The 18701-nt window shown below is 39.6% G+C and overlaps 3 protein-coding genes across 4 annotated transcripts in view; 2 read left to right on the top strand and 1 right to left on the bottom strand.

Moving 5' to 3' along the window:
* Positions 1 to 1044: 1044 nt before the first annotated feature.
* On the top strand, positions 1045 to 3258 carry myf6 (myogenic factor 6). Its single transcript, XM_020647736.3, has 3 exons — positions 1045 to 1627; positions 2079 to 2172; positions 2854 to 3258. Exons 1-3 carry the CDS (start codon positions 1112 to 1114, stop codon positions 2961 to 2963), a joined length of 720 nt encoding a protein of 239 aa, XP_020503392.1. The 5' UTR covers positions 1045 to 1111; the 3' UTR covers positions 2964 to 3258.
* A 4893-nt stretch (positions 3259 to 8151) lies between these two features.
* Positions 8152 to 10450, top strand: myf5 (myogenic factor 5). The gene is made up of 3 exons (XM_020647737.3): positions 8152 to 8691; positions 9633 to 9705; positions 9968 to 10450. Exons 1-3 carry the CDS (start codon positions 8239 to 8241, stop codon positions 10165 to 10167), a joined length of 726 nt encoding a protein of 241 aa, XP_020503393.1. The 5' UTR covers positions 8152 to 8238; the 3' UTR covers positions 10168 to 10450.
* A 4664-nt stretch (positions 10451 to 15114) lies between these two features.
* Positions 15115 to 18701, bottom strand: part of lin7a (lin-7 homolog A (C. elegans)) — a 32541-nt gene continuing 28954 nt past the window's right edge. For both annotated transcript variants that reach the window (XM_020647728.3, XM_020647727.3), the window contains exon 6: positions 15115 to 17058. Coding sequence is in view for 1 of the 2 variants with exons in the window: in XM_020647727.3 (XP_020503383.1) it covers positions 17034 to 17058 (25 nt within the window). In the remaining variant the exon portion in view is untranslated. The remainder of the gene's footprint in view (positions 17059 to 18701) is intronic.

Genomic DNA, 18701 nt, shown 5'->3' with positions numbered 1-18701 from the left:
GTGGCACATTCATCTCAGATTCATAAAGGAGATTAAAGTCGGTGAGGAGGTGATATATAGCCTCGAGCATTTCTGCTGCAACCTTGAAAGGTCCACAATTGGAATCTTCACAGGAGTGAATATGAGGGAATCCTATTTTTGTATGACTGAGGGTTTTACTTTTACCCTGCGGATGCCCCCCCTCCCTCCCCTCCCCTTCCCCTCCTTGCCCAACCCAGGGTTCTGTTACGATGTTGTGGAAGGCTGAGAGTCACGGGTGCTTTACATCATTTGTCAGGGTGTCGGAAATACTATTAGCAGTAAACATGGAATCGATACACTTCACAATAACGTGTCGTTTTTACTACACTCAAGTCATGTTATAGAGACTGTTAGTCAGACTAACACACATCTAGATAATGCAGCTGGTGGTCGATTGACTCTGGCATGTATACACTTCCATCAGACTCAAACTGGCCTGGGTACAAGATATGCAGATCTGTTAAATTATCCATGTTTTTACGGTTGGATATACAACCACTACGCTCGCTCGCTAACTTGTTTGTTGATTGTTTGTGACTTAAAAGGTCAACTGGAAGAAGGTCCAATAACTAGCTGAAAGGAGGTAACTTAAAAAAACTTTATATTTCTAACAGCAAACTTAATTCATATTTAAATCAGGTTATTCCCCATGAAGATATACATGATTGTGTTTAAGTGTGTAAAAAGGCACCAATACCACCTTTAACATTCGGCTGTGGCTTGTCAACTTTGGAACAACATCATAATGTCTTTCACTTTCCCTCCTTAGTGGCAGCTCTATAGCAAATATCTCTGTGTTGCTATATTGTTCCGGCTGCAGATATTTAAAGCACCTGCCATGAAACCTGAGGTGACATTTCAATAGCTTCTGGAGCTCTTAATATATGTATGTGTGTACGTACGTTTCCTACATTAAAGTCAGACAGGTTGTAAAGAGCCATTGAAAAAAAAGATCCTTGATGCGGTGTGACAGCCCAAGTGTTGGATAGAGTTTCACATTCTATATATAATCCTGGTGACTTGTGTCCCTGCTGCTCTGTTTAAATGCCACAGAGTCCCACTGTCAAAACAGAGAGAGGGGCGCCACAATATGATGGACCTTTTTGAGACCAACACTTATCTTTTCAATGATTTGCGCTATTTGGAAGACGGAGATCATGGACCATTGCAGCACCTGGACATGGCGGGGGTGTCTCCGCTTTACAACGGCAACGACAGCCCGCTAAATGAGGATAATATTCCATCTGAGACCGGGGGAGAGAGCAGCGGGGAGGAGCACGTCCTCGCACCCCCGGGTCTCCGTTCGCACTGCGAGGGCCAGTGTCTCATGTGGGCCTGCAAGATCTGCAAGAGGAAGTCAGCGCCCACGGACAGACGCAAGGCGGCCACGTTGAGGGAGAGGAGGAGGCTGAAGAAGATCAACGAGGCCTTCGAGGCGCTCAAGAGAAAGACGGTTGCCAACCCCAATCAGAGGCTACCTAAAGTGGAGATTTTACGCAGTGCCATCAGCTACATCGAGAGGCTGCAGGACTTGCTGCAGACTCTGGATGAGCAAGAGAAAATGCAAAATGGATCTTCACACAACTTTGACGCTAAAGGACACAGTGTAAGCTGTCATTGGATACCACATGTCCGGAAAACACATGTCCTAGTATTCCCATGATCCTCCTTATGAGCCTTTTTCTAGTGTGCCAGTGGTATTTAGATGACTTCATAATGTCTAAAGATGGCTCTAATATTCATAATAGTTCTGCGTTGCTTGTAATGACATAGTGATACATTTACAACTTGTGTCTTTTGGAACTTACAGTGTAATTCTAAATACGTATGCAACTATTAATACCAACACTATTGCTACTAATGTTGACCATCTTTTCTATTTTAGATAGTCCTCCAATTACTTTCCCAACCTTTGCTTGCTCTGTTTCCTTTTCATGTCTGCAAATAATATGAGCACTGATTCTAGATGATCTTACCATTTGATGAAGCATTGCTTTGTCTTAATATTTAACCATGAATTGCATGTAATGGATATTATTCGACGTGTGTTATTATAGGTGTCCGGTCACGACTACCAGTGGAAAAAGTCCTCTGAGTCCTGGCCGACCTCTGCTGATCATTCCACTGCAGCCATTGTGAACCAGAGAGAAGGTGCGTCCATCAGACTTCTTACAATAGACAGTAAAACACACATAAATGTATTTTATGATCGAAGGGAAATATGTCAAATAATTTCACCAATTCTTGATGGATTTCAGCAACCAAAAAGAAATTTGACAATAAAAACTGGAATGGCCATTAGACCAAAATTCTCTCAATCTCAAGACATTCAATACTAACTCACAAGCACTAGCATGTTAGCAACCAATTCCTAGCTAACGTTATTTTTTCCTAGTGGTTTAAAAGAAGATAGGAATGGTTCAAACAATGGCAATTCGTCCCCTTTTTTTGATGTTGTGCTGTCTATTTGTTGTCTTATGAATGTAGAAGGGTTAGCATTCAACCACTTCCTGGCTAACACCATTGTTTGCTGGCGGTGCAATTAGGAACAGCTTAAATATCTAGCTAATGTTTATGTTTGAAAGAGAATGGTTGAATGCTGGCATTAGCTTTTGTCTTATCATAGATAATGTCCATTGTCCTCTTTGTTGCTGAGTTATCGGGAAGCAGTGAAATCATAACAATTTAATTCTCTAAACATTTATATAGCTCGCAGCCTCAAAACTAATTTGTACATCATTATAACAGCATTTGAGCTTTTCACCCTGAGGGTGGAGGAAACTGGAAAAAGTGTACAAAGAATGAACTAAGTTATATTTTTTCCCTTTTCAGTAAACGGTGAGAGTACAGGATCCTCAAGCCTCCTGCGCCTGTCATCCATTGTGGACAGCATCAACAACGACGATAAAGCCAAAATCAGCGAGGACATCTCAGAAAACTGAAACATCAATTGTGAAGATTTTGACTTAATTTAAAATTTAAAATTTCCATTATTATCTGAAAGGTATTTCCACTATTTATTAAGCCATTCTGCTTTCCATGTGTCTTCATTTTTACAGCAGAAGCTACAAATTTGTACATATTTTATAAAGATGTGATTTCTAGATTTATTTATTTTATATTCAGAAGCACAGAAACTCTTTGAGAAGGCTGATATTGTGTTTAAGTATTTGTACATAACTTACTAAGAAAATAAAAAGCTACTTTTGCAATACTCAAAACCACTGTATTCCTTATTCTTCGAGGACATTCAGGAAAATTAGCCATTTTAGAGGCACCAATTGTCTCTGTAATGTCCAAGCCTTTGGATATCAGCTTTGAAATGGTAAAAGTTTAAAAAAAAAAAAGTTAGCAGTATGCAATGCTATGCTAGCAGTGTATGCTATAAGCTGAGATTTACCAAAATTGTAAATGTTTCTCTCGTTCGTGCAAAGCTAAAGTTGCCTCAGAAGTGTTAGCTAGGGCTATATTGTAAAGTGTAATAGCAGTAGACCTTTGCAGCCACTATACACCATTGGATGTCAATAATCAACATTGCCTGCTTTCATACTTAGCTCGCTAACAATGCTAACCGTTGGCATAAATAGCAAACTAGCTGCCCTTGATCTACGTTGTCATATTTGAGGTCAACCACGATCAATTCCTACACAATATCAGAAAAGTTTACAGAAACTTAGATTACATGAATTTTAGATTGAAGGTCATTTCAAATACTTTGTATATGCTAACTTTATGTAAATTAGATGTTATATTCGGCAATGTGACTTTAAGAATCTTTAAACTCTCACTCCAGGAACAAAGGTTTCCTGCCTGCTTTAACATATTTATACACAGTAGAGGTCAAAATGTAGCATTCACCACTGTTAGAAGTCTATAAAACTTGTTCAACTTCTCTGAAATAGTTCACGATTAACCAAGTTGCCCGTTCTTTTCAAGACCTGATTCCGCAACAGTAACTCGAGACCCCTCCAAACACGGCAAGCCTCCCCTCGCCTCGCATATGATCAGACATGGAAACTTTGGGCACTCGGCCCAGAGCGCAAACCCCACTGGGATGATGAAGTTATGTGAGTCATTAGCCCTGAATTCATCATCGCCTGCTTCAGCAAAGTGTTTACAGGCCAGCTAATAAAACAGTGACGTGATGCTCACGGTATGTAAATCCATTGAGTCTTGTTTGTGGTGTATTGACATGAGAGGGAGGGGCGTTTGTTGATGATGTTGGGGGGTGTTGCTCTTCCTCAGATCTCTGTGGATGACACAGAGCCCTGGCTGACCTCTGGGAATCTGCATCATTTCTCAGGCATGCACAAACTAACAAACTATGTATGTGCAACATGTTGCAGGTCTCAGGTTTACCAGAAGATAAAGAACCTGATGGAACAATCCAGCAATGAAAGCTTTTTTTTTAAAGGTTTTAAAGTAAATACATGGATGCAGACTTCCTTAACTTCCTCCATTTTTGTCTCACATCTTGGCCTGCTTGTAAAAAAAAGCTGCAAGGAGAGAGTTTGTATTACTGCTGTTATTGAAGTAAAGGATATGAGCTCTTGCTCCTCCACAGACCTAAAAAAAAAATAAAAAATAAAAGCAGTAATCCGGGGCTCTTATGTGGCTGTTTTCAACAGAGCTATTCATATCTTTGACCAAATATCCTGAAAGCAGACGGAAACATAATATCCTGAAACAGTAATGTGATTTTAATGGTCTCCTGCGCGCTCGCTCCATCTGATAGCAGCTTTACTGCGATACTTTCTGCAGCTCCAGGGGTATCTGTTAATTGACTGTCTGTTTGGTAATGACTTAATTTACGCAGAAACGGCAACAATCACAGTTTGTGGTGGAAGAAAAGGCCTTTTGGTTCGACATTGGTTCTTATTATACAGCCTGAGGTTCAATTATTGTTTATTTTGTATATTAACCTTTTTTTTTATATTGTCCTTTTTTCTGTTGTGTTTTTGGTCCTTACCGTCTTCTTTAAAGCACCCTGACTCTCTGCTCTGACTTTACAGGGGTCTCGGTGTTACTGATGACACCATATAATCCTCATGTGGCTGTGAAGGCAGTGTTTTAAAAATCCTATAGCTGATGAAAGGTGAGCTTGAAGGGGTTGAACGCTCCGATTTATCCAGACTTCAACTTGAATATCCTGCGAGGAAAAGGATTCACTGCAGAGGCGTCTTGCCGTTCACCTCAGTCTGCTCGCTGCCAAACAAATGCTGGTGCCACTCAAAATGGTTTAAAGCCAATTTTGTGGCGGAGTTAAAAATGGACCTTAGTATGGAGTCTTTAAAGCGGTGTTCAATGGAATAATCTAAAATAGACAAAGACAATAAATATGGACACAGTATGTTATGTTATTGATTCATTTACATTTTTTATCAAAAAAGAAAGCAATAATTTCATCACAACTAACTAGTTAATACTGACAGCCCTAGTTTAGATAGATAGGTGGATATATATATTGCTTTCTTTGCCTTATTCTGTTCTATTTTGTTGTAGCCTTTCCTTTATAGATAGTGTATTGTGGGTGTGTCTTTCCTCAAACTCTAAGTGATCATTTTCATTTAAACTTATTTATACTGTAATTCTATTTGTATTGTCTTCGTCTTTAAAAACATATACTCTGTAAAATCTGGTTTATGGCCATCATAGGTCACCATACTTTTTCATGGCAATATGGGAAATGGTGTTAAACAATAAACACTTCAGCTTTGAAAAATATGTTTTATTTAACTTGATTCATAGATATTTCCTTGTCTGAAACTGACTTTGTATTTTGTGAGTTATACAATTGTATTGATGTTAATTTCACCAACAATAATTTTGGAGTGAAATTCCACAAAGTAATTAATTAAGGCTTCAATTTCACCCACAGGAGCTTCAAGGTTTTTTTGTTGCAGGAATGTTGGTGATGAATCGGCAGTGTCAGTGAGGCTTGTGTTGCACCAAACAGTCAGCACATAATGTTAAAGCATGAGGCCGTTTAGAAGAAATAAGGTTTTCAGACGTGAGGGAGATGCACATAAAGGATCACCCCCTGCCCTTCACTTAACTCTGTCTCTGACCCCTGAGAACAACAGAAAAGCAAACTCAGAGTGTTCCCAAGAGACCAGCAGTGCGCGCACGGATCACAGCGCCGGACTGTGCGTAAAAAGTAAAAAAAAACAAAAAAAACACGCTAATACAACCATGTGCTGCGTAAATCTATCTCCAGCCTTGATAATCTATCTGTTGATAGCAGGTTTTCTCATCGTCCTCGTCAAACAGCCTTTGATCTTCTCTGCAGCTACACTCGCGATGTCTTCTTCAGCTGTGCCTAATCCAAACTCGGACTGCAATTCAGAGGCAGCAGGTCCCCGCTCGCTGTTTTCTTAGGTGCGCGCTGTTCCCAGAGTCAGGGGGCTCGCCAAACGCTTTGACACATTGTGAGAAATATCCGCATTGTAGCCTTGTAAGCTGTCAACAACATAATTACCTAAACTGCTCCGGGTTGCTCGTTAAAAAGTCTGATTTCAGTCTGACAATGTGTGTCTTCTGAAGCATTTCAAATTCACTCCAGTGCAGTGTAAAATGTCCCCATGTGTAATTATGGGGAAAAGTCTTTTAACGAAACAGACTGAGGCAAAATGACACTTCATAAAAGCTCCAACGTCTCAATATGGATTGAGTTACACTGTAAAAAATTTACATTTCAAACCGCTTTATTTTAATATGCTAATCACCTACTTTGTTCTCCTCTTTAATGAAAGCCTCTAAATCTGAGACCTGAAAAGACAGCATATTCATTTAAATAAAAAAAAACATATATTACTTTGAATAATAATTGTATCGTTTGATTTTCTCTGTTAAGAAGCCAAATATTTGTTTTAAGTCCCAAAAAAATCTTTATACTTTGATTTTCACTGTAAAAAAAAAATGCGAAAATCATTTTCTGTGTTTCAATTGTACTCTCATCCTGTAAGAAAAATAGGGAGGGGGGGGGGGGTCAAAATGGAGGTGGGATTTCTGCACTGCAAGAAACTTTTAATTTCTCTTTGCTTTACCCAATCAAGTCCTCTACTTGTAGGAAAACTACTGCACCATTATGCCTGTATACATCTGTTGTGAGGCAGAATCCCTGAAAATGAAGAAAATGGCACTTAACAAAAAAGTCTAAAACATCTAAATATGATTTAACTTACAAAGACTTTGTTTTCATTTTGTTGGAAAAGGATCAAATGAAAGTCAGTCTGTGTTGTCTGCACTGTAAACACCTTTGCCTTCCTCATAGCTTGAAGCCCCTGAAGTATACTTCCCTTGAATAGAAACTCCTGCACCATAATGACCATCTGTTCTCTGCTGGATTGAAGTACTTGTCTTGTGTCAATAACTTTTAATGGTCAAAATTTGGCCCTCCGAGGCAGAGTGGTGCAGGGAATTGTGCAGCGGTGTCAATTGTGTAATGAGTGTTTTAATGAGCTCTGGCAAACAGGGATCCTCTCATTTGCAGCACCTTCAGTGATGATCTCGGGGTGTTTAGAGGGGGCTTACCATTGTAATGCGAAATTCACAGGGTTTGAAATGTTACACCTTCCTTTGCAGCTGGGCTGCATCTGCAACGCTGCTGTCTGCAGCGGAAAAAATCGGCCCACATACTCCTACAAGTGGTGGCCCTACTTTTCTGCACAGTTTGACCAAACAAAACGCGCTCTCTTTGATATTTATGTCTTCATATTTGAGTGTCACTTTCACGTCCAGCTTTGACACGACGCCTGGAGGTCAGTTAGAGATAAATCAAGTGGAAAGAAGAACTTGTGTCGACTTTTTTTTAAAAAAGGGTAATGTGATGGGTAAACCTACAAATGTTCCCCCACACTCATGAAACATTCCCAAACATCGTACTCATCATGGCCTTGCAGGAGGAAGGTTTTTGGAAGGAGAGATGGGAGGTGATGAGTAGGAAAACACCAGTAAGTGCAGATGTGGGAAACTCTGCAGGGTACTGGGGGGTGAGATGGGGCAGGGAGGGAGCTGAGCTAACCCCAGCCTGCCTTCTGGCTGGGCCAATGGGCCATGGTAATTAGAGCTGGCCAATGTGGGCCCTGGGCTCTGGCCTGGGGGCATATAAGGGGCCCCCGGGGCAACAGACCCCTCATATCACTCAGAGGTCTCCTCTTAACACACTCCTTTCTTCCTCTGCGCCCATCCCTGTCTCCATTCTAACCCCAACAAGCAATGGATGTCTTCTCACCATCCCAGGTCTACTATGACCGAGCGTGCGCTTCCTCTCCGGACAGCCTGGAGTTCGGTCACGGCGGGGAGCTCACCGGCTCCGAGGAGGACGAGCATGTCAGGGTTCCTGGAGCGCCCCACCAGCCAGGACACTGCCTCCAATGGGCCTGCAAAGCCTGCAAGCGCAAGTCCAACTTTACGGACCGCAGACGAGCCGCGACGATGCGGGAGCGCAGGCGGCTGAAGAAGGTGAACCACGCGTTTGAGGCTTTGAGGCGCTGCACCTCGGCCAACCCGAGCCAACGGCTGCCCAAGGTTGAGATCCTCCGCAACGCCATCCAATACATCGAGAGCCTGCAGGATCTGCTAAGAGAGCAGGTGGAGAACTACTACGGCCTACCTGGAGAGAGCAGCTCCGAGCCGGGGAGCCCACTGTCCAACTGCTCGGACGGCATGGTAAGATCCACACCCTCAGCCTCAAACATTGGGGTTTACAGAATCTTAAGGGTCCCTGCAGAGAAAGAACCACAACCGCATGCAAGACAGGACTTTACCTTGTAGAAACTTCACCTTTTGATCTCTAGAATCTTTCAATTCAGCCTCAAACAGCTCTACATTTCTCATTATATCTTTTCATAACAGAGACAGGATTTCTTATTTGATTTTCTCTTTTCAATCAAATAAGCTTGCCTAGCCTTACAACCTCAATTACCCTGCTTTGCCATGCATGTCATACGCTCCTGTAATTCTTTAATGCAAACATCTATTCTGCAGTCTTACATGCATCTCTGCCCTCTGCGCGTATCGCTTCTTATTACAAGTCAGGATGAATTAGTTGCTTTTGAGAACAGTCTGAAGGTGACAGTGTATCCCCTGAAACAAAAGAAACTTATCATTCTAGATGCAGTAATGGCTTTCCCACCACCGGATATTTTATAGCCCCCCCTAATAAACCAAACTAAATCCACCTTGCCGAAGTCTGGCAGGGAAAACCGGGGTGCGTTTCTGCATTCCATCCTGCCTGCATGTTCTGCACCGCTGCCAGGATTTTCTGCAGATTTACTCAGAGAAAGTGTCATCTTGCACAAACTGGTGTTGCTTCCACTGATACAATCGATTGGCCACGCTCGGAGCGGAGCGGGCAGGGGAAGGGGAGCGCGCGCACACACACACACTGCCACTTTAGCTTTAAGGTGCATGTGAAATAAAGAAGGCCCCATAACTTTGGAATTCAGGATTTATTAGTCTGTGGAGACAAACATGAAGGGCATTGGGTTGTTTTTGTCTTTTTTTTTTTTTTTCCAAAAACATAAAAGTTTATGTCTTTTTGCAGGTTTTTTTTTCAGTGCCGTTTTGCAGGAATTCAAGGTTAAATTAGAGTTTTCTTTTCCTTGCAGGCTGACAGCAACAGTCCATTGTGGCAACAGATGAATGCAAACTACAGCGACAGTTATTCATATGCAAAGAATGGTAAGACCTTTTCCCAGCAAAATAAACAGCTTGATATGAATATGACTGCATACATGCAAACATTGCACAAATATGGATGGTAGATATTTAAATTGTCTTTTTTCGCCTGCTATGATAACAGATTTAGCATATTAAAACTGAATAAAAAGTCATAAAACACATACAATTGGATTCTTTAGTAAACTTTTGTCCTATTTTATGATACTTTTCTATCACTGCATTTTGAATCCAGACTGATCCCGTCTTTTTCTTCATTTTTCAGACAGTTTGGGCGATAAGTCAGTCGGAGCCTCCAGTCTGCAGTGCCTCTCCAGCATCGTTGACCGTCTGTCCTCGGTGGGGTCCAGCTGCGGCCCGGCGGCTATGCGAGACATGGCGTCCACCTACTCCCCCGGCAGCTCTGACTCGCAGCCGTGCACACCGGAGAGCCCCGGATCAAGGCCGGTTTACCAAGTCCTGTGAGGGACTATTTGTTGTTGGATATATTGCCACCAAACAGCAGCTGCATATGCAACAAGAAGAGATAAGGGATCCTCTCTGTGAGGACAAGCAGCTTTTATTCTGTACATGAGATTGTAAATATGTAATGTAAATTCCCATTTATTCTATACATGCTATTATAACCCAATGAGACATATTTAATTCTGACAGTTAATGTAATGTTGTATTATTCCAACATGAAATGGTATTTATGCTGTTTAATTTCCTACTTTTCATGTTGTTGTGAACAATAAATATTTTACTGTTTTGTATAAAAGTTTGAGAGTTTTCTATTTTTGTATTTGGGTGATCTTCATCTTTATCTTCTTCTGTTTCCTTAAGATATCTTTTGAATTTTATAATCAGCCAGGACATACGCTAACATTAAAAAAAAAAAAGGAATAAATGCAAACACAAATTCTGATTTTTTTAAAATAGTGAAAATTAAAAAAGAGACTAAATTTACTCAAATTCTCTCTCATGACTTCGCTCCAATAAATAGTCACAAAAAATATAACCACAAAACAGACGTTCCCAAATGTTATAGCATTTAAAAAAATATTTTTGAAGAAATTAAAGACAAAAAGTAACGCAATCTATTTGTCCAAGCGGTTGTCATTATTACACTGTAAAAACGATTAGTCATGCTAACTTCAAATTCATTGTCAGTGGAACTAGAAGTTATTGTAAATGCTGTGATAACTCAATATTTTGTGTTCATGTCATCTCAATTTATGTTAACTTTTCCAACCTATATAGATTGAAACCTACAGCCTATCAATCCATCAAACAATCAGAGCCAATTCATAACAAATCTCAAGACTTTTCACAAAAAGCAGGTAAAAGACCAAACGTTAATCCATCATGAGCACAGCACTAAGCAACATTTAGCAAAGTTACAGTGGCAACTACGTATATAGAGCAGTGGTTACTGCTGTCGGCTCACAGCTAGAGGGTCCCTGGCTAACTTTAGGAAGGAAACACTGTGTGGAGAAAACAACTCGTAAAAGCAAGTTAAATCAAGATTACAAGTAATTTTTTGTTTCGTTTTGAATTAACACAAATTAATCTTAACTTATTTTGCATGCTACTTAAGATTATAAGGCAGCCCAGAATCTAACTTTTCTATCTAAAGTTCAGCTACATTTTTTACAGTGTGTAACGTGAAATTTGTCATTGTTTGGAGTGTAAGTAACTTTTAGGAAAATGCATCATCTGCTCTAAATAGAACAGCTATGTTAATCATTAGAGTGAGCGTACGTTTGCATGATAATGAGATAAAGAAGAAGGTTTCATCACAATTAAAGGTTGAGTTATTTATTATGTGACAAAAGTGTCTCACACGGGGGGGGGGGGGGGGGGGCGGTACAGGAGAGTCCAGACTGTCTGCGGCTAACAAGGTGTGGAGCTCACATTTAGAAACCTTATAGAGGTCAGCTGATACCATTAATCATCTCACTCTGCTGTAATCACTCATGTAGCCTGCTGCATATGAGTCATTAGAGCAGAGGGAACGAGGATTTCATCCGTCTTTAATGTCACTTTCTTCTTCATCATATCCAATAAATTAAGTAAAATCCGACACAAACAACTTAATTCCTCTATAACAGCGAATACAAATGCAGAGTAACTTGCATTTTGTCCCACTTTGATCACATCTGAGGGTCACTGTTCTTTGACGGTATGCAGCGTGTTTAAGGGCTGGCTGAGAGGTGTGTACCTGTTTGTTCTCCCCTTCCAAATGTGAGTCATCATTAACACCTTAGATTACACCATCAACACCAGAGTGCAGAACAAATGGCCTCTAATATGTGCTCTGTGACGGAGAGGGGGGGAAGGGGGGGTTACGGGGGGGGGGGGGGGGGGTTACATGCATACACTGCATGCATGGGGGTTACATGTGTGATACACTGCAGTGTGTCTTTGATCAAGCTTCAAGTAAGTGAGCAAATCTCTGAGAGGCCGTGTTTTAAAAAAATCACAAAATAACTGAAAATCTGCTCTTCTTCATGGTCATTGTTCTCACCTTCACTTGTTCTTCTTTTTACTTTTATGTGCAAAAACTTTGTTTAATTGCAACTACCAGAAATTCTTTCCCTGCACCTCTCCTTTATGAATCCTTTTCATGGTGTCTTAATATTTCATACGTTTCCTCTGGGCTTCAGCATTACGGCCTTATTATTCCTTGCAAAACTGATAAAAGCAATTTCACTGTTGCTATTCCTGGAGAGCAACGATGGGAGAGGTAATCAGACTTTTCATTCCACAGCTTTCATTTCTTGCAAAATGTTTAACAAAACTGAAGAAGAGTCTATTTTATTCTATATGTAAGGAGTAAAGTAACATTTATCTCTTCAATGTGTTGCAGTAGATGTCAAATGTAACACAAAATAAAAATACAGTAGTGTTTGAGTAAATGCACGCAGATTTTTCTTCGGTGGAAGAGTAAAAAAAACTTGTAAATTAAGTTTTGTATGTAACAGCATGAAACATTCTTTATTCCGGTTATAATATATATTTTATTTTTGCATTGTTCATCTTTGCACCACCCCTGTTTTATTTCACATCTGGAGAGAAGCTTAAAATGCATGAGTTCTGTTTGTAGGTAAATCCTCGCAGCTCCTCAGTGGTTGGGACCCTCATTGTGAAACATTGTGAGCATACCAGCAGCGGCTTGTGTTCCACTAAACTCCACTCCACTCTCTGACCACTCTCTGAATGTCACTGATGTCATTTCTTTTCATGGCTGCACTTCTGGTTTGTGATTCATGAATGGCTCACTCACTGAGCCTGGAGCGTCAACACAGAAAACTACAAGTTCACATCAAGGTTGTTAAAGCTTCTCATCAAATGAGGCAAAATTAAAGACCTACATGGAGAGATGTTTTTAAACTTAGATATTCCAAAAATGTTTGATTCCAAATTTGACTCTTGAAAGAATGGACATAATTGATAAATTAACTCAGAAGTAGGATGACTCAAAGGCAGCCATTGCTGCAGTACTCACTGTGACCACAAGGGGGAAGTGTTTCTTGTATTTCCCTCACTCTCACTTGTCATATTTTATTTATCCTCTGTTTGTGTTTTTTTAATGATCAATATAAATGAGCAGGTGTAAACCCAGGGAGCTATTTACACTCTTTAAGAAATAACCCTATCACAGCTTCTCTTGAATACATTTCCTCACATTTCAGTGGAATCCTGATCGAATGAAGGTTTAACTGAGGTCTTTGGAGAGTTGAATCGGCCCTCCAGCAAAACCTGTCATGTTGAACAGTTTTCTTACCAAGGAGCTGCAAAGAAGGAAATGAAAATGATGCAATGCCTGAACTGTTAGTCAATCTTATTATCTTTCAAGCTTTTCCGACTCTTGTATGGTTTGTGATAAAGTTAAGTTTATACAACATTATTAAAAATGTAACAGTTAATTGCCCAGATAAGGATCCATACATGAAGAGTATGAGGGTTGATTAGTAAATGGACAATATTCTCAATTGAATATACGAGTGATCCTTTGGAGCACTTTGTTTGCAGTATGGTTACTATATAACACCCTGAAAGGTGTTGCATTATACTGCTAATTAAGAGCTACAAAGACAGGTGAAGGATTTGTCACCTGTCACCTGCACTGTGACTTTTGTCACTTCAGGTTTTGGTTATTCCTCCGTAGAAGATAACAGCAGACTCTGTGTACAACATGGGAAAGGAACATCACTGCTTAGTGTTTACACTGTCATTGTTTAAGGTTAATACCTTCCACTCACAAGAGTCTCTTTTGTTAGTTTCAGTGTCTGCTCTTTGTATAGAGCTAACAAAAGGCCATTGACTTTCTGTTCCAGGTCTTAAAACCCGGATGAGCCTTTAGAGAGACATTTCACTACATCAGGTTTAATCACTTCACCTTCAGAGGTGGCTCTCAGATCAATTAAGACACAATCACTGACAAGCTGTTCTTCATTTGGACCAATCCTACATGCTACAATATTTCAGCCAACAATGGAGACTGACTATGGGTACTTATTAGCCAGTCTAACGGATAGTTTTATAGTCTACAATTAAAAATGTACACATTACGAGGAGTTAATGGAAGATTCTTGTAATTTTAAAACAGCATACCTACATTTTTACGTACATACCTTAAGCTAGTGTTTCCTGCCACCTTAGCAAGCAGTATACCTACCGTTATATACCTACTCATTGCTATATTTACAGTCTATGCTGTATACCTGTATACCTACCCATAGCTAGCTATACCTACTAATTACTAGCTGTATTCTGTATACCTACCCATAGCTAGCTGAATACCTGTACCTACCCATAGCTAGCTGAATACCTGTACCTACCCATAGTTAGCTGAATACCTGTACCTACCCATAGTTAGTTGTTTACTTGTATACCTACCCATAGCTAGCTGTATACCAGTAGCCTACACCCACCCATAGCTACATGTAGTTAGCTTTAAATCTGCCCACATGTTGTTACCTCTATCCTTTACCTATCCTACTTACATATACTATATAGCTAACTTTACAGCCTTACAGCCTACTTATAGTTTTCTATATTTTTAGGCTAACAGTTTGTTATTGTTAGTAGTCTGACAAGTTACTTATATATATATGAATAGATGAAAGACAACTTTAACTGCTGATCTCAATTTATAAATAGCTGATTAAGGAATGATGCTAAAGACTTGAATAGGCTAACTGGCAGACATAACTAGCGGGTTCAGAGATTGAATTTCCACTGATGCGTCCTTCGTCGTTTGTTCTCGGTGTGAACTGTTTTCCTGCATGCAACCAAAGAGCTCTCAAATAACTTGACGAACAAAGCTAACAAATCCTTCATTTATAGGCAGACTTCTGTTTACAGACACCTTAAAATGATGCTGTAAAGGTATTTGTGGGACGGCAAGAAAGGGTCGACAAAGCATTCACTGTACACAAGCACATAGATTTATTTATACAAATATAGTATGTATAACAATTGCATATCAACAGTTTGTCTTTTTTTTTCAATCTTTACGGTAAGTACAGGACCATCAGCTTCAAAAATGTCAATTAAGAAAGAGTACCTGTGATTTGAAGATACAAAAAGGGATCTGCTTAGTTGGGATGTTCTGCTTGTAAAGTGTAGCAAGGGGACAAAAAAATTCTATAACCTGAGCACCGAGGCAACCCAAAACCATGCTACCTCAGTGCTGACCGGTCATTGAGGATATTTCTCAGCTCAGCATGTGTTATGCATGTAAAATAATTTTGCTCAGCTGGTCTTGTGCAATTAGATGAATTATAGATAAGGATAAAACATTTTTTTTTTTTTAAACCAATGTATCCATGAAGCAATCCAAAGAAATAATCTGCAATTCATGAAAATATAAATCGATGACGTCATGACAGCTTTTCATTCTTGACATGCAGCGAGCGCCTGGAAGGTCTCTCTTTTAGCATACAGGAAGTGGTGTGTTTTATGTTTTTTAAATTTTCTGGAATCAACATAAACAGAAACAGCATGAGGGGTAAAGCCTGCATGGTTGAGCAAATAATACAAAAGAGCCCCACGCAAAGACAAAAAAACAAACAAAAAAAAAAACTACAGAAAACACAAGAAGAAAGATCAACACAGGAGTGATCTCGAGGAAGTGCAGTGCAAACCAAACGAAACAAAACAACAAGCATTTAGCACCAAAAGATGGAGGCGTTAGAGAATAAACACAGACCAGGCGGATGGCCACTTTAAATCTGCATTTGTGCTGGTAAAGAAAAGTTGAAAAAGCAGAGATCTCGTAAAGGTACAGAGGAAAAATGATTGTCCAAACAGAAACGCAAAGGAATAGATCTACATGTGCTAGCTGTGGTGAATAGAATCTGAGTAATAATAAAAATAATACATAATATTAAAAAGGAGCAATAAACTTTATGTTAAACTCTGATGCTATAAACTTTTAAATAGATCAATCTGGAATATAAACAAATCTGGTATATTTGGATTAAAGTCAGTTCAAAACTTGACATTCAGCTCGTTAAATCTCTCGGTGACATATATTTTCTAAATAAATCTCAGTAGGGGTTAGCTTAAAAAGTCTGTGAATAATCGCAGTTATTGCACATTAATCGTTGGTGCCACCTGTAAATCAATAATCTCATTAAATGGCACAGCAGATTCCATTTGGACTCAGCAGGAGCTGCCTTACAGTACATAAGACCCAGTTCTGCTCGACAGTGTTTTACATCTGGATGCCATAAACTCTGTGTATGTATGCGATCGTGGATTGAATGAGTGAAATGTCAAAAACGAAACAAGGTGTGTTATTGCTAAACCTACAAAATACAAAATCTCTCCTGCTACAATATAGAAGGTAAAAAAGAGTTCACGTTTATCCAAAACAGGACAGATTTTTACACACACAAAGAAAAGAAAGGAATAGTCATTCATACGGAGACACAAGCACCAGTTGAGGAATCAATAGAAACACCACTGTACAAATGATATCTATGGCAGAAATGGCGATTAGAAAATGGACCTGTGAACGAAACAACTAACACAAAAAAAAAAAGGAGTTTCAGTAAGAGTCACAATCAGGAGTACAACTTATAAAAGGGAAGTTAAAACGGACGACCTTCAGTGCTTAACTCCCTCATTCTTGTTCTTCAAAGCACCGGTTTCATGACGGCTCTCTGTGGGTTTTTTTTGCTCAGTAATCGGTGGTACACTGGAAGGGACAGAGAGTGAGTCAAAGAGTCTTCTACTTGTTGGTTTTTTTCCTCCACGACGGAGAAGAGAGATTCCTTTTTTTTGGGATCCTCGACGCACACGGATGGTCTTTGAGATCCACCTTGTCTCTCTCTTCTTCACTTCTTCTTCTTTTGGAACATCCTGCAGATCACACAAATAGAGACAAATACTGAGAGCAATGCCTTAGAGCGTGCTGACAGTTCAGACAGAGAGAGACAGATTCTTTTTGTTGCCAGGAGTACTGTCTTAAGCTGGATGTACTTTTCTTGCCGTTTGAATTTAACCCTGCTTTTATTTTGAAACAAAGTAAGGACCTTCTGATAGATCGAAGGTTAAGACAAGAACTTAACTACTGAACGTTTTTGGGATGTTTATGCTCGGTTGTCAGTGTTTCACTCCTCATAGTCTGACATAACCAGCTGAATGGAACAGACAGTTTGCAGTAACAACTATTGGTGCGTATGTTTTGTGCTTTATTTGGTGGGAGGAGCTTAGCAGAGTTATATGAGGTACAGTAGCAGCAAAATGTTCATGCTTCGTAGATTTATAAACATTGCAAAGAGATTGTCCAATGCCTGAAGGGGGATCTATTTGCACCAATCACAAACCTGCCCTCACCTCTCTCTAGTCTAGGGGATTGAATATGAAGGTTATGGAAAGTGTAAATTCCTCAAACTGCACACTTCAAAATCCTTTTCATCCTTGTTGAAGACCGGCTTTTAATACAAGTTAAGCTTGACATTTTGACACTTTATCATGCACTTTAATGATTTAAATGTGCTATAGAAATAAACTTCAATGTTCTTTTTTTCAACAGGAAGTATTCAAACTATTTTATTTTATTAACTGTATGTCTACCACTTCCTGTAACTTTACTTCCTGGTTTAGGCCTTTTGACCTTCCCCTTAGAAGGTAAGCATTTCTATACTTTTGATGCTTTTGCTTTATGTGGCACTTTATTCTAACAAGTGTAAATGTATCAATACTCCGGGGTTGAATGTGTATTTATCTGTGTAAACCTGCTGATTAGGAGAAATGTTTGTAGCATGTGAGTGAGGGCTGCTTTGTTAGCTAGCTTGGTGTATCTGATCGGTCTCCTCATTGTGAGACAGTACAGAGAGGATTTAAACTGTTAAGGCTGCAAATACTGGGAGGTACTATAGATGCAATCTTACTATAAATGACTGAAAGACAAACTTAACACAACACAGCTCTGAGTCACACCAGGACACACCGGCTCTTAATAAGAGGGTCAAACGTTCACTCAGTAAGCGAGTGAACTTTTAATGGTGTGTCACTTAAAAAAAAAAGATCAAATCACAACCAAATACTCGCAGCATTTTATGAAACGCTCTGATATGTTGTGTTGTGAAAATACCTCACAAAGAACAGAAAGTACTCTTTAAAAACAACACATGGACTCTCAAAGGAGGCAGACATTTCTAATACTCATGCCGCAAAAACAAACCTGTGATAAACTTTATTAAAAAAAAGATACACAGTGCTGCAAGATACACAATTTCCGGTAGAGCACATGAACTCTCAGAGGAGGTACAGTATTTCTTACATATATTTATGCTGCAGAGTCACAGCGCTGAGACTTTCCACACCAAAAAAGAAGAGCAGTAACATTTTCCACCTTGGAAGACTTGAAAGATTAATAGAAGTGAAACCAAAAATTGTGTTGACTTTCAGCTTACATTGGATTAAAAAAGTTGTAGTAAGTTGTTTTTCATTGTTAAAATAGCTTTATGTAATATGAATAGATGATAAACGTCTTCTAA

This window comes from Labrus bergylta, chromosome 23 (assembly GCF_963930695.1).
Source record: "Labrus bergylta chromosome 23, fLabBer1.1, whole genome shotgun sequence".
Taxonomy (NCBI): domain Eukaryota; kingdom Metazoa; phylum Chordata; class Actinopteri; order Labriformes; family Labridae; genus Labrus; species Labrus bergylta.
The sequence above is the reverse complement of the archived record's forward strand: the minus strand, read 5'-3'. Positions and strand labels throughout refer to the sequence as shown.

What these genes read in the sequence shown, in the direction of transcription:
- myf5 (XM_020647737.3), top strand. Translation starts at nt 8,239, where the DNA reads ATGGATGTCTTCTCACCATCCCAGGTCTACTATGACCGAGCGTGCGCT. An exon ending in CCAACTGCTCGGACGGCATG is followed by an intron (nt 8,692 to 9,632) that starts GTAAGATCCACA and finishes TTTTCCTTGCAG; the next exon opens with GCTGACAGCAACAGTCCATT. An exon ending in TTATTCATATGCAAAGAATG is followed by an intron (nt 9,706 to 9,967) that starts GTAAGACCTTTT and finishes TTCATTTTTCAG; the next exon opens with ACAGTTTGGGCGATAAGTCA.
- myf6 (XM_020647736.3), top strand. Translation starts at nt 1,112, where the DNA reads ATGATGGACCTTTTTGAGACCAACACTTATCTTTTCAATGATTTGCGC. An exon ending in TTGACGCTAAAGGACACAGT is followed by an intron (nt 1,628 to 2,078) that starts GTAAGCTGTCAT and finishes GTGTTATTATAG; the next exon opens with GTGTCCGGTCACGACTACCA. An exon ending in CATTGTGAACCAGAGAGAAG is followed by an intron (nt 2,173 to 2,853) that starts GTGCGTCCATCA and finishes TTCCCTTTTCAG; the next exon opens with TAAACGGTGAGAGTACAGGA.